At 36.8% G+C, this 15,000-nt stretch overlaps 2 protein-coding genes across 3 annotated transcripts in view; one reads left to right on the forward strand and one right to left on the reverse strand.

Annotated features, from left to right (window-relative positions):
• Positions 1 to 1,262, reverse strand: part of LOC138010906 (non-structural maintenance of chromosomes element 3 homolog) — a 38,283-nt gene extending 37,021 nt beyond the window's left edge. For both annotated transcript variants that reach the window (XM_068857926.1, XM_068857925.1), the window contains exons 1-2: positions 1,112 to 1,262; positions 988 to 1,025 (exon numbers count right to left, since the gene is read on the reverse strand). In XM_068857926.1, the coding sequence (XP_068714027.1) occupies positions 988 to 1,025; positions 1,112 to 1,162 (89 nt within the window). In that variant the 5' untranslated portion in view covers positions 1,163 to 1,262. The remainder of the gene's footprint in view (positions 1 to 987; positions 1,026 to 1,111) is intronic.
• An 88-nt stretch (positions 1,263 to 1,350) lies between these two features.
• The window catches only part of LOC138010630 (PX domain-containing protein kinase-like protein), a 28,493-nt gene continuing 14,843 nt past the window's right edge, over positions 1,351 to 15,000 (forward strand). Inside the window, exons 1-12 of the mRNA XM_068857602.1 lie at positions 1,351 to 1,502; positions 1,623 to 1,673; positions 4,429 to 4,476; positions 5,394 to 5,483; positions 5,919 to 6,015; positions 6,658 to 6,735; positions 8,206 to 8,285; positions 9,429 to 9,503; positions 10,517 to 10,621; positions 12,406 to 12,507; positions 13,934 to 13,970; positions 14,877 to 14,922. Coding sequence (XP_068713703.1) covers positions 1,413 to 1,502; positions 1,623 to 1,673; positions 4,429 to 4,476; positions 5,394 to 5,483; positions 5,919 to 6,015; positions 6,658 to 6,735; positions 8,206 to 8,285; positions 9,429 to 9,503; positions 10,517 to 10,621; positions 12,406 to 12,507; positions 13,934 to 13,970; positions 14,877 to 14,922 — 899 coding nt within the window. The 5' untranslated portion in view covers positions 1,351 to 1,412. The remainder of the gene's footprint in view (positions 1,503 to 1,622; positions 1,674 to 4,428; positions 4,477 to 5,393; positions 5,484 to 5,918; positions 6,016 to 6,657; positions 6,736 to 8,205; positions 8,286 to 9,428; positions 9,504 to 10,516; positions 10,622 to 12,405; positions 12,508 to 13,933; positions 13,971 to 14,876; positions 14,923 to 15,000) is intronic.

The raw sequence follows: 15,000 nt of genomic DNA on the forward strand, positions 1-15,000 counted from the left end.
TCTCTATTTCTTGCATTCACCATAATACACTTTGTTTGCCCCCCAAATTTTGCATTAACCATGGTCTTCAAATGCTCTTGGGGATACTGCATATTCCCAAGAGCATTTGAAAATGATGGTTTATGGGGGGGGGGGGGGGGGGGACAAACAAAGTGTATTATGGGGAATGCGAAAAAAGAGAATAGCAAATAGCTCCCATTTGTATTTTATTAAGTTAATGACACCTATTGTTAATACATGATCAGTATGTTATGCGCTGATCAAATCGAAACTTCAACATCCCCCCGACCCCGGCAAACCATAGGCATTTGATTATCCTCTGTGGGGAATTTGACCTTTACTAGCGTGGGGTGGGGAAAATTGAACTGGAAGCGTTAGGTTTCAAATAATTTTTTTTTCAGGCACCGAAATCGCTAACATCTATAAAACACGTGTTTGGATGACATGGAAGAGTTTAAAGGAAGAGACGCAGCATTTGTGAGTGATTGGCTTACTAAAAAGGCTTCAAAAGGTCTTTATTAAAGACAGCAGGAGCTGACAACCATGTTCTTTAGTAGGGCATTTGAACACCATTTTGGCCTGAGGGGGCAGGAATTTGAACGATCCAATCTTCAAAAGTTCAAATGCCCGGGAGGGGGGGAGGGGGATGTTGAAGTTTTGAGTTGATCGGCACATTATTGCCTTATTGACATGCCAACAAGAGCCTCATTGGCTGCTAAAACAAAGGGTACGGGTACTTTTGTTCCTATGGATGACATATTTAAATCACAAAAAGAATGTTTGTAAGCAGATATCTTGGTCCATATAGAATTATAAATAGGATTTTACGTTTCTGTAAAATACAAGCTAAGGCCACTTTAGTCCACCTTTATAAATTACAATCATGAATGGGTAATTTTTGTCATTCAGTGAAACATTAAAATGGCCCTGCATCCTATGACTTGAACAAAAATCATTTCATCATCAAATTAAATTTGCTAACTCTACCTTCTGCCAGATCGTTGAGACTGACTTGATCCGTCATCCTGCAAAAAAAAAAAATCACGTTCTGCATTTCTTAGACTTTAATCGAATGATTTAAGTAATGTAACCTTGTAACTTTCATACAAACCTCCAATTCTTCTACTCTTCTCCTTTTAGTTTTATCCTTCGCTTTCGGCATTTTAAAGTAAGAAATTTACGCAGAAAAATTTAAGCGAAATCAACAATGAATATCATGTCTGATCATCGATTCCACGTTTCCCGCCATGTTGTTCAATTCAGTTCCGCGCTTATGTTTTCGAAATAATCTGCTGACCATTTTAAATGCGCCTGCCAATCGCTCCTTTTGGCCCTCAGTTTTCCACGGCCGACCGGCACGAATCCTGCATTTGTTCGTTTTCCGGGTTGTCGTCCGGTTTTCGCCAAGAGAAATGGCAGTATCCCCGAAACGAAAAGGCATTATTGATGACACTACACCATTGATATGCAATATAGAGGGTGTTGTGAAGAAAGAATATGTCGTAAGGGTTTTTTTTTTAATGTTCAGTACTTTGCGGCAATGTTGTAGCAATTTTGTGCGTTGTCAACGTACTTTCGTGACAGCTGAGCTTTAATTGGGATCCTGCTTTTTGATTTCCCAGGATTATCTCATGAGAGTACAAAGAGGAATCAACCCTGACAATTCTTGGCAGGTACAGTGCTAGTTCGAGATCGCTATTTCCTGCTAATTTTATTGGCTCGTACGTATATATGTTTGTACATCGTATTAATTAGCTTCCACGATCGAGTTCTCAATTTTGATGAGTTTGTAGTTTGTACAGATTTTTGGCCATGGTACAGTTGCGTTTGGCTGGAACTTTGCCAGCACTCAAAATCAATTTTCCTTGGAATAGAAAATTATGGCTGTCTTTATGTACACATTGGCAAATAACAAAAGTAAACAGGAGAGTAAATTGTTTTTGTTTTTCCTTTTTTTTTTAATTTCTTGTGTTTTGTTTTGATTCAAAACAAGAATGTATCTAATGAAAAGGATTGCAACGTGTTCTTCATTTTTGGTGCACACTCTTTTAGATAATGAGATTTCAATGAAAAATATTTTGTAATTTGTTGTATCTCTGTTTTTACCTTAAAAGTTTCTGGTTTCATTGCTTTGGTGTTTTTGTACAAAAATAAAATTTTGTGCAGCTGATTCATGCGTTTTACGGTTCATTGACGCTATCTGAACAAGCAAATGGCTTCCTATGAAACTGCACAACGGTATGCGCTTTTGACCTTCTTAATAAAAGAAAATTTGCTCTCCTGTTATAAACATTGGTAATCACAAGTTTCCTTGTTAAATCAATACCACTTGTATTTTCATAATTACCCATGTCATGTGATATTAATCCTTAATTTTAATGTTCCCCATACAATTGCCTAAAAGTATACTAAAATAAATAACTATTATTACTGTGCTCAACATTTCATATAAGTTGAACTACATAATTATGAATTGATTTTCTTAACAAAATATCATTTCAGTCAATGAAGCTACTTATGCAGTTGCAAATTATAGTAAGCTTGCCTGAAACAATTCAGGGCTTGAATGAAATGTGATTGGCCTGCATGATCAAGGAGCTGTCATGATCAAGGAGCTGGCCGCACAGGCATCGCGAGGACACGGGTTTAAGCCCCGTTGAAGTCCTGCGTGGATCATAGCTTCACTTGATATCATATCCTCAGTTCAATATATATGATTCATTTTATATCATGTATATATCATTTCATTCCATTAGCAGGACTTTTCCTTTGATGTAATCATTTGTTTGTTAAAATAACTCAAATTGTACAAGGTAGTAGCTCAATAAGCTACAACAACTCAACAGAGTAAAATACTAAGTCTGGCCGGTTTCAGCCGGTTTGGATGTCGATGGGTTAAATCTTATTAATTGGTATTTATAGTTGGAAATATAGAACCATCATGATTAGCTACAGATAATTATATCAATTCCCACTTATGTCCAGGAATGCACCTAATCACCTTATAGTTATTATAGGAAATTAACTCGAATTTGAAACTTCGCATTAATTTGAATTAATGTTAATTTCCACGCTGTTAACCCATAGACCCCTGAGGGTGACACTTAATAAATTTTAGTCTGTCTAATGCCAGACGAGTTTACTCGTCAGTGCGGGGCATCGAAGGGGTGTTTGAGGTACAAATGGGTAAATTCAAAAGGTGTGCGTTAATTTCCGGACCTTAATTACCATTATTTTCTCCTAAATCTGTGACATACTCCAGAGATTTTTTGCACCTAGCCAAACAATATATTTTATTTGCAAGTGCACTTTAGTAGCAGACACATTAATTTTCCACATTTTAAAATTCCACCCCTCTTTTGCATTAATTTCCTTTATTGGGAAGCAATTAATTCCTTCAAATCGCATTAATTGAAGTCGCATTTATTTCAAATATGTTAATTAATGTGAGCATAAATTTCCTATAATAAGTTAAGGTAGATGCACACCCAATTTTGACATCCAATATGAAGTGTCCCTTTAATTAAATAGTCTAAGCCTTTGCTACGGGACACTGAAAAACGCAGACTGCAGACTGTACTAACCCTAACCAGACCGTCTGTAAAATGAAAATTCGGTTATCCTGAATTAGGCCTAAATAACAATCGCTTTAACCCTAATTAGGCCTAAATAACATTCAGATTAGCCAGTTTACGGTTCTCTCTCAATAATAGTGAAGGTAACACCATATTTTATCCTGGGTCTGCACGGTCTGCACAGTCTGCGTTTTGGTGTGACTGCTTTTGCTACCAATTATTTATTTCCAACAATAAGGTTTCATGCATTATTTTTAGCAGCTTAAGAGATTTTACTCCATTAGAAAGAGTAAAATTAAGTAACTAATTAAGTCTCAATCCTATAGGAGTCAGTTCACTTTTGACTGGCATTGTTAATGCATTGTTAATCCATTGAATCCATTAATCCATTAACTGTTTCCTATTGACAAATATTAAAGCTTGTCTTGAATTAGACAGTAAAAACTACTACATGTAAGCCTCACTCCTTAGGAGTGAGGCTTAGCACACGTGAGGCTTAGCACACTTGTTGTAAAGAGTAGGGCATGTAGTTCCCGGTGTTGTGGTCTGTCTTCTGTGGTATATCATGGTTGGGAGAGTAAAAACGGCGCACTTAATTTGGAGCCTCACTCTGTTGTGCGACCCCACCACAGTTGTGGTGAAAGTTACAGTTACTGTAAAAAAAAAGTCAATTGAGAGGATGCAGGAGTTGTAATTCAATCTAGAGACTGGTTCCCAGATATCCCAGGCACCCAACCTTCACTTAAAGTGACGCAGTTGTTTTAAAATGCATGCAGCTTTAATCTTGGGCCGATCGAAAACAACCTTGTAATTAATATTTAAGTTGGAGAAGGATGTGTTTTTTTTTCTGCAGGTTTCTCACAGGTACCGTGATTTTGTCACAATGCACTCAAGCCTTGAGGTAATCAACTCCTTACACAAGTGTTTTCTTTTTTTTTTTTTCAAAACTGCTTTTTGGTTAAGATTACTCTAGAAACGTAAAGTTAACCAAATAAGAAAAGGCTTGCTGCATTACAATAATTCATCTTGAATTTCAGTGAAGCTGTGCCTTGCGTCAGATTCACATGCTTACATTTTATAAACATTGCACCTGTCCTTCAACATGATTTCTCTTAACGAAACTGACTGATCTTATCATTTGGTGTATGTGATGCACAGCGGTACATAAATTACCATCAGAAATGTATGAACTACATACATGTATATAATCATACTGTACTGTATACATTGATGTAGGTAATTTACCATGCTATATATATCCTGCTTTCAATTTTATTGTTTCTGCATCGTTAAGCCCCTTCCCAAGTTGCATGGTTTGCACAATATTCTTTCCATAAACAAAGTTTTATTTGACAATTATTCGCCGAAGGCAAAGTGATTATCGGTGAATATTCACCAAGACGAAGTCGAGGTGAATATTCACCTATAATCACTGAGCCTGAGGCGAATAATTGTTTTAGTATAAATACACAGGTGATTATTTCAAAAAAGAGAAAAAAAAAAACATTTCAACGCGAAATCATCTTCACTTACAGTGGCAAAACGACTAGCTACTGGCAGCCATTTTGTCCGTCGAGGTGATTATGGGCTGATAATCCGAGATAGCGAGCCAATGAGAGCGCGTGATTTTGTATAATCACCTGTGTATAATTTATACTAATAGCACTTATTGCTCAGACAGTTGGTAATTGTGGCCTTTTTCCTTTAATAGAATTTTAAGCATTATGCAATACATTGTAGGGTTAATAAATGTTATCTAGGTATTTAAAAGCATAGTTGTTGTTAGATAGTACATTGTATAATATTTCATTTCTATAGACTTCAGGAATTGAGCTACCTTTGCCACCTAAAAAAGTATTTGGTAACATGGATACAGCATTTATCGCTGAAAGACAGCAGGGTCTACAGGTAAATAATCAAGATTCGTGTTTTAAAATATTATTTATTAATTATTCATTTCAATATTAAATGTAATTAATATTATTACATTTAATCATTTAAATTTAGTATGCATGAATGGTGCCCTCTGCATCCTGAAGGGAAAGATTTTTCAATAGTGATTATACATAAAACATTGCAGTATCTTGAAAACCCCCTTTTTTTCAAAAATGTATTCATTTGTCTTGAAGTTGCCAACTTTTGGGATAGTGGAGGTGAATATTGTTCATTGTACATAATGGAATTACATAATGCCAGGCATTTAACAGAATTTACAGTGAGTCCATTTGTGTTATTGTTTGTTTGCTTTAACTGTTCAAGCCAAAATAATGATTATTTATTATTGATGGTATAAATATTAATAAATATAACATTATTTCTGTTTCGATCTCCTTTTAATTTCAGAATTACATAAACCTTGTTTTAGCAAACCCTTTGTTGGCACGCCATATTTTAGTCAAGAGATTCCTTGACCCTAACAACTACTTGTGTGATTTTCAAGGTAAATTTAATATATAATATAATATTGAAGGATTTTCAACTGCTACTGTATGTAAGACCAAAGTCACAGTTTTTTGCTATATGGACCGACCCATAATTAGCATGTGAATACTTATTTATTATTTTCCTCTTTTTCCTTTCCTCTCTGAAAACACTTTTTCAATATTATTGTTAACTCACACCATGCTTGATAGGCATAGCGAATGCAGTGTTAAAGTGACTTACAAACTGAACTTTTCAAAGAGAAATTTTTTATTTGAATGCTATTTCCAAACCTCTTGTCTAATAAAAATTAACTTCTGTATATGTAAATGAATTCGGTGTAAAAAAAACCAACCAAGGCTTGGATTCTGCCAGCTGTGAGCAGGATGGGTGAGAAAGTTTCACCCACTCCCGGAACAAATCGGATCAATTGCAGGATTTGTTGAATTCCGCCCGCTAACGCAATGAGAAAAAAGAAGTCTTTGTAAACAAAAATTACTGGTGATTTCAACTACATTATAAGTCAAGCTATTTGGTCTATCACAAATAAAGGACAGAACTTCTTGTCAGGAGTTGGCAAACTGAAAAATGGTGAAAAGGTTAATGAAAGCAACAAAAGAGTTTAGGTTATAAGTTGCTTTTTTTTTCTTTCCTAAAACAGAAAAAGCTATGCAAAATGTAGCCATGTTTCTGAGATCAGTGCCAAACTGGGAAATCGTGGAATCATTACCTGATATTGGTACGTTAACACTACATTGGAATGATGATGATGATTACGTGACCTCTTTCGATTCCTCTCCCATTGTTAATTTATTGCACAGTTTGGTGTACAAGTACATTTACATGCAAGATTATAAAGACCCTCTTTTCAATTTCCATTTTTAAATGGTTGTTTCCATTTTTAAAAGGAGGTGTGTTTTGTACATCTAAGAGCAAGGGGAATTGGGGAGAAATTTAAACTGGGGTATGGGACAACAATTTAGGCAGGTACCATATTGGTTTACCAAAACAATTTGAAATATTTTGCAGAAAAACAGAGTTCAATTCTGCAAGATTAAGGTTTGATGTACCAACATACATGTAGGAGTAATTTGGATTACTAACAGGGCTGGCATAGTGGTCACAAGAGCACTCACCTTCCACCAATGTGGCCCAGGATCGATTCCTGGATTTTGAGTTTGTTGGTTCTCTACTCTGCTCCGAGAGGTTTTTCTCTCTCCTCAAAAACCAACATTTGATTTGATTTCTTCTGATTTCACCTTGAGACTTATATAATAAATTAATTAATTAAGTGATGATGATGATTACATTGTATAATAATTATTGTTATTATAATTACTATTACTGTGGTCATATACAATGATTGTGCTATTGCATTGTCACAGGGTTTAAATCCGATCCATGTGAAGTACCATACATTTCCTTCAAACTGCTTCACAGACACCCACTTTCCTGTGACAGACAGTCAGTGATAACCTGATTAATTCTATCAATTATTATTGGAAAAATGGAAAAAGCATAATACACACTGTCAGTTCCTTTGCAAAATCAAATTGCATTTTCTGAGGCTCACTTCTGTAGACTTTTTTGTTTGTTTAGTTGGTCAGAATTGCAAAGTTTTCTTCTGGGGGTGAGTCTTGATCCAAAATAAGGGCCATCGTGACAGTGGTACACTGTGTAGGTGTGATTGATACATGTACTCATACTTGCAGTACTAGACTAAAAGTGTGCTTTTAATTTCTTCAATTTGTCTGAAGTTTTTTCCATGTGGCAAGAAAACGAAAAAAGATATTTCTTTTGGGAAGAATTGCTAATTGCGGGTCGCTTAGGACTATGATGATATTCAATGCTAATAAACAAATAAATTGAATTGAATTGAACTGAATTGAAGTGAACGGACACAGCTTGATAAAAGTTTGAGGGAAATGGTATGTTTTCATGAATTCCTGACTAAACTGAGAACCTACCAGAGAGTTTAACCGAACATGTCGGACTACGCAAGATAGCTGTAGTGAGTTAATAGTGACAGAAAGTGTAATGATTGTGGAATCTGACAACTGCTACATAACTACTAACTAACGAGAGCTAAACCAGAAGCCTTGTGTGCAATTAATAATACTCACCAAGGCACCTGTCTGATGTTTATTAATTATTCCTGGAAAGACAGAACATTACATACATTATACAGTAACTTTTGCAAATGTTTCAGGTTGGCGGATAAGGAAGCAGTTCTTTTTAATAAAACCTACAGATCCTACCATGAAAGATGTTAGAAATATTCTCACCTGGGTAAGGTACCTACTGTAGTAACTGAAATCATTGATCAAATTTATTCTTCACCACTTATCATAGTCCATTTGTAAATCTCAAATGTTATCCTTCACATGGTTTGTGCTACTCCTTGAAGTCCTTGAAAAATCCTGGAATTTAATTTGGACTTCAAGGGCACTTGAGAAGCTCTTGAAAAAAAGATTTGGTGAGAAACTGGTTGAAAGTCCCTGAATTTTTGCGTGGATGAACTGAAGTGTTGAAAATTGTTGAGATTGCTTCAAGCTAAGTTAAAGAGACATTTCAAAAATGGACCCCAAATTTGACTAATTATTTGAAAAGATTACTGGAAATGCAATTAAACTTCCTGTGTATGCACTTAACTTGCAGGCCTCATTGCATTGTGAAACGGAGGCCATTTTTAAAATGTTATGAGATGTGTTCGTGTGTAGTTTGTGACGGTATGATGCATAGATGATGTCAAGAAAGGTATTTCAGCAAAGAAAACACTAAAACACAATGTACCCTGTATGGCATTAAAAGTCTTGTTACAAACACTCCTTGAAAACTCAATTTCTGGTTCTTGAAAACACCTTGAATTCTCCTGGAATTTTAAGTATAATTACAAAATCCAGCAAGATCCCTGCTTTCGAAGATCTTGAGTCAATTATATCACAGGTTACCCAGACTCTCTGTTTGTGTCACATACAGGTTTCATAACATGAGTAAATATAGCCTAGAGAACATACACCTGTATGGGGCGAAGACGTGAAGTTTAGGTCTGGAAATTTGCTCTAGAGAAAATGAAAATAAAAATTGACTGTGATTGTGGCAACACTTACCACATGGTAAGTTTCATCGATTTTTATTTTCATTTTCTGAAAAATTCCCAGACCTATTAAACCTTGTGTTCTCGGTCCGCACTGAAAGTTGTGGATCCTCCTTTTTTCTCCATTGATTTATGGCAAAAAGGTTGGTCTGTAACTTTACTTACGGACCTTTAACACCGTTATTAAGAGGTAGGTACAGCCTCTGAATAGTCAATTTTTTTAAAAATCTTGCACCTCTTTCCAATGTTGGTGTTATTTTGCACCTGTATAATTATTATACTTCACAGGCAATTTATTTTCATACAATTTTGGACCAAGAGTTCTTTTCTTGCAGACATCATATGGTCAAGACTTTCAAATGGATGAAAAAGACTTGGATGTTATTTTAAAATTACTCACATCTTTACAGGTAAAATCATCAAGATCTTGGTGGCGTAAATTGACCCCCTTTTAACAATAAAATAATTGGATTTCAGCATTTTTTATTTTGTGGGCACAGATCTGTCTATGACAGGGATGGCACTAGGATTTTTCAATCTGGGTCCTGGGACCCGCATGTTCGGCCAAATTGGGGTCCCAAACATTTTTGGGGGGTCCCAAAATCTTGGTGACCCTCTGTGAGAAAAAGAGTATGTTTTAAATTATGAGAAAAAGAGAGTAACCAACTTGGAATTAATATTGACGCATATGCATAGGACCGGCCGACAAAGGCTTTTTCTAGAGCCGTTACATTCATTCCTGGACAAGAACTCTGTTAATGAAAGAGCACCCTTTCCAAGGGTTTACGCATCACTGGTTTCCTGCCTTAGGAGCACCGAACCGTGACGTCTTTTGCTATATATTTGCATTTAGTGACTTGCAGAGTACATTCCTCTGAAGAAGACCGCAGAAGGCGGTTGAAAATTTAGTTTTAACCTTTTTAGATGTTTTAAACTCCATTTCTTAGAACTTCAATTATGATCACAGATCGCTCCAACAGTTTTACAAACAACAGAATATACTGACAAATCAAAGCAAGTTGTGTGAGTTATTCAAGTCAGTGCCTTGCGTCCTGGGACGCATTAAAATTTCGATGATGCATTTTTTGGATTTTATTTGCGCAAAAATGCACGATTTCTGCGTTAACGCGATCCCTGTATGATCAGTGTGGCAATGGTAATAATATTAAAGGGAAATGTAGCGAGAGATGGCAGTAATTAATATTTAATGATATTGATTATGATCATGGCAATAAAGACGATTAATGTTACCAGGCGGTAGTGGTGAATTCACTGTGAAAAGCATAAAATTAATGCAGCAGTGGCAACTTACATGTAATAATGATGGTGATGATGACGACAAAGATGACAATGACAATAAATTATTGAGAAGTCTAGATGATGAATGAAAGATGCTTCCATGTTGTAATGTTATTGGTTTCAGCATCCTTATATTTATCCACCATCTTTTACGTCGTGTAACTCAGAAGGTGTCATAACTGTGAGGAATTTTCTTCCAAACGGAACATTGAGAGATTGCCTTTGCAATGTAAGTAAAATGAATGTTCTCTTGTAGTAGTATTTAAGAGGAAAAGAAGCTTATATACATGTAAGGTGGAACTGGTAGAAAATACACATGTAAAAGCTAGAAGATGTCAAGAATACAGTAGTTATTTTAAGTAGCAGAAGAAGTCAGATGATGTACCTGTAGGGTACAGTACATTCTTTATGGAGCCTGAACTGTCCCTCTTCCCTCAGAAATTAACTTCCTTTAAAGTGGACATAGTTTTTGAGCAAATTCAGAGATTGTCAACCCATTGACTCCTGAACCACACCCAATTTGTCGAGTAGGACTGGGGGCTGATGTTGATGATAAAGATGATAATTAATTTAGTAGTGGACCGGCCAGTTTTTTAATACACATGCAGACAGCAACTTGCTTGGATTTAAGCTGATATTCCTTTTTTGTTGTCTGGCCCTTCTTCTTGCTTAGATCTACATGTATTATGCCCCGTTCACACCAAACCCTAACCTTGTTTTGAAGATGTTTAGTTAAACATGTATGGTTTCAAAGTGTTTTCTTTTTGTTGACTACAAATTTAGCACAGATCAAAGCATGCATTGAAACTCATCCAAATCTCATTTTATTTAAACCCAGTTTAATTAAACATGTCTTGCTGATGTGAATGGGGTATAAGATACATGTATTCTGGTTGTAACTGGTGGGCAGCCTGACTGTATGTAAGGGTGCTGTCCATTTGACAGCACTGACCAGCCAGACTGGGCATTTGGAAGGACTACTAACTCTGCAACGCATTCAAATTAAGCCACACTTCGAGGATGATATATACTCTCCAGAAGAATGTGAAGGATTATCATGCAAGTGTTCCTTCGAATTGTTGCATTTTCTTTGCAAATTATTGGGTCTGGCCGGCCAGTTCTGACAAAAGGAATTAGCACCCTATTAAAGAGACCATGTTATAGTTCTGTGCTCAGTTACCGAGCGTTTGAATAAAAGCGAGGCTAGAGTTGACCTTGCTTTGATACAAACCTCATTGCTTTCTTATGTAAGTCATGTCGTTGTAATGCTAACAGGTTCCATTTACTTAAGAAAAGTGGTGCCAGGTTTGTAGCAAAGCAAGGGCAACTCCAGCCTCGCTTCTGTTATTCAAAGGTCTGGTAACTGAGCACAAAACTGTAAAATTGTCTATTTATTCTCTGATACCTTTCCTAATGTATAGAGCAGTTTTCAATTAAGTTTCGAAAGCAATTTATTAGCGAATTGCTTTGGTTTTGCATTACTTCATTCAGTGATTGGTTCAAAGTTCTTGCGCCACTTTTTCAACCAATCAGAAGTGAAACCAAAACCAATCATGGCTCACGTGTGCACATTTTGCCATGCTTTCTGTCAGCTACGTGTAATTACATCGAATTTTGATTGGATTACTGGATTGCCTCCGTCCTTTTTGATTGGCCAAAGTAATTGCTTTGGTGTTGGTTTTATGACACACGATTGAAACTCGCTCTAGATATGGGCCTAATCATGTAATCGTAACGTGGTGGAGAACTTTCCTACTCCTGACTTTGTTTTGAACTAGTTGTATTTGTGTTTTCTTGCTTTTCTTCCCTCTCTTTTTAAGTCCATTGACTCCTTTTTTGTGTGTAAACAAATTTGCAATGTACTGTACTGTAATTGGCCTTTTTTTAAAACCTAACCTTGATAGAGACTTAAATTCCCTTCTGATTACTAAGGTTATTCTGACTGAAATCGCTACACCATTAATATACAGCCACTATTGAAACTTCTGTGCATACCTTTTTTTTTCTTAACAGGCCAAACCTAAACTAAGTCAACTTAGAAAATATGGTAATCCAAAGAATAGAGGGGCCTTACATGAACAACATATTCAGCTCTTTGGAAGACAGATCTTAGAGGTAAACTTATTAACAAGTTTGTTAATCTTGAGCACCTTAGCCATTACGAACTTCAAGGAAAAATAATTCAATCAAACCTCAATTTTTTTTGTATTTAGAATTCTTCGCTTTCATTAGTTGTTGTCCTTCAGTAGCATATTGAGAGTCATGATTCCAGGTTCGAGTGAGGCCTAACACTATATACTGTAAAGTTTTATATACCCAATTATTCCATCGTAGATCAACCCTAGTATTGGAATTGGGCCAGTAATTCAACTGACAAACCTGAGGTTGACGGTTCGCTCATTACTCCCCCCTCTCCATCAGTGCTCCGTTTTACGGGTATTTAAAGCTACTTAAGTTGCACTGAGCGTTAGCCCTAGTACTGATGGAAATGGGCCCACACAAGGACAGAGAAAAACTCTGACCAGGGTGGGAATTGAACCCACGATCTTCAGATTTGATCACCATTTCTTTACCGACTGAGCTACAAGGTCAGACGGGAGCAGGCCGTGGGTATGTGAGATGTTATTCACAATGACAAATTCAGCTCGGCCCAAGCCTATTTTAGATAATCGTTAGTTGTTTTCCTTCAGTAGCATTTTGATATTAATGATTCAAAGTTCGAGTGAGGCCTAACACTACTGTGAAGTTCTATATACCCAATTATTCCACCAGAGATCATCCCTAGTATTGAATTAGGCTTTGGCCGAGCCGAATTTGTCCTTGTGAATAACATCTCACATACCCACGGCCTTCTCCCGTTCTGGCCTTGTAGCTCAGTTGGTATAGCAACGGTGATCAAATCCGAAGATTGTGGGTTCAAATCCCACCCTGGTCAAAGTTTTTCGCTGTCCTCGTGTGGGCCCAATTCCAATACTAGGGTTGATATCTGATGGAATAATTGGATATATAAAACTTCACAGTAGTGTTAGGCCTCACTCGAACTTGGAATCATTATTCTTCGCTTTGTTTGCCTTCTTAATATGAAGAAAAAAAGAGAAGGAAAGGTCCCCACTCAGTCTCAGTATGCTCACATTCTTCAAAGAAAAAGTTTTTAATTTGATCAAAATATGGTATTGTTGGGTTATAGTCAGGGCACCAAAGAAATTAAGTAAAGTGATGCATGCCACATTCAATCAATCATTTTGTGGTCTTGCCGTTGCTGTCATATGAAGCTGCTAATTTACATCCTCAGCAGCTATATGAAAGCATTTTGGTTCAGTGAAGTCATTTCCAAATTAGCAGTTCTTCTTCTTTGTCCATTTTTTAATACTTTCTTCTCCTTGAAAGAGTGACTTTCTACTTAAGGTATAGGGCTTGCATGCACTCTACATTACTACTCTCCACCAAGGGATTGTTGCACTGAATGTGACGTACTATTTTGTAGTCATTAGTCTTTCTATTCCTGATACATGTATCTAACCTCTGGTTTTCGTTTTCTTAGGCGTTAAGGTTCTTACACGAAAAAGGGATTCCCTATGGTTAGTACATTTCATCATTTGCACACAAAGGGTAATGTACAGCATTTGTTTATGATGTGAACGCCGCTTTAGTCTTGAATTTTGAATATTGCGTGTCCTTGTTTTAAAGTGACACGAGTGGGTAACTATGAAACGAATCTGATCTCACCGACATATCGGCCATTGCATCGGCCAACACATCGGCTGACATAACACCGTTGCATTACCGACTCACCACCAACACATCACAGACACACTGACGCTCAGGGCGAATTGCAATGTTCATTGGACGTTCTGTTGTTCTGCTTTTTTTTTTTCTTCTTCTGGAAAGAACGTTTTTACTTACTTTGCTTAACAGTCCTGACATAACTAACCTTTTTGAAGAAAGCCCTAATCTCCAGGCTTGTCAAGTTCTTTTCAAGTCTGATTGAAGTTCAGACTACAGTTCATAAAATGTTCTTAGAACTCACCTCTGACTCCAGCTAAATAAATATTAATAATGTTTCTATGACAATAGTTATGTTCTCTTGGCGGGAGTTTTCTCACCACTGCGCCGTCCGTGCTTCCTCCCTCTTCATCTCTGAGTGTTTTTTTTTTCTGGTAGATACCCCAATTTACTTTTCCAGCTGTCAAGATATGATCCCTTGTTCCACTGAAGACTTCGAACACAGTTTCTCTGTTTATTTTTGTTTAGCCTGCATAACAAGCGTTCCTGTTCGAACGAAGGTCTCCCAAACGATTTTCTGCAAACTGGCCGCGCGAAAGTTGGGACAAGGTGACCGCACGACTTTCGCGCGCCAGTTTGCGAAAAATCGTTTGAGAGCCCTTCGTTCGAACAGGAACGCTTGCTACGCAGGCAAATTGTTGTGTCGCATGTAACTCCGTTTCACCGTTTCACCCGTGCTAAAACACCTTTAAATTTTGTAGGTCACTTACATTCTGGAAACATTGTTTTAGATGGAAATGTTTGTAGGTAAGATAAGAATGTTTGAAAAGAGAAGCGAAGGGAGATGAAGGTTAATATTACTGAATTGCTCAATGCTCAGTCATT

The sequence above is a fragment of the Montipora foliosa genome, chromosome 7 (genome assembly GCF_036669935.1).
Source record: "Montipora foliosa isolate CH-2021 chromosome 7, ASM3666993v2, whole genome shotgun sequence".
NCBI classification, from domain to species: Eukaryota; Metazoa; Cnidaria; class Anthozoa; order Scleractinia; family Acroporidae; genus Montipora; species Montipora foliosa.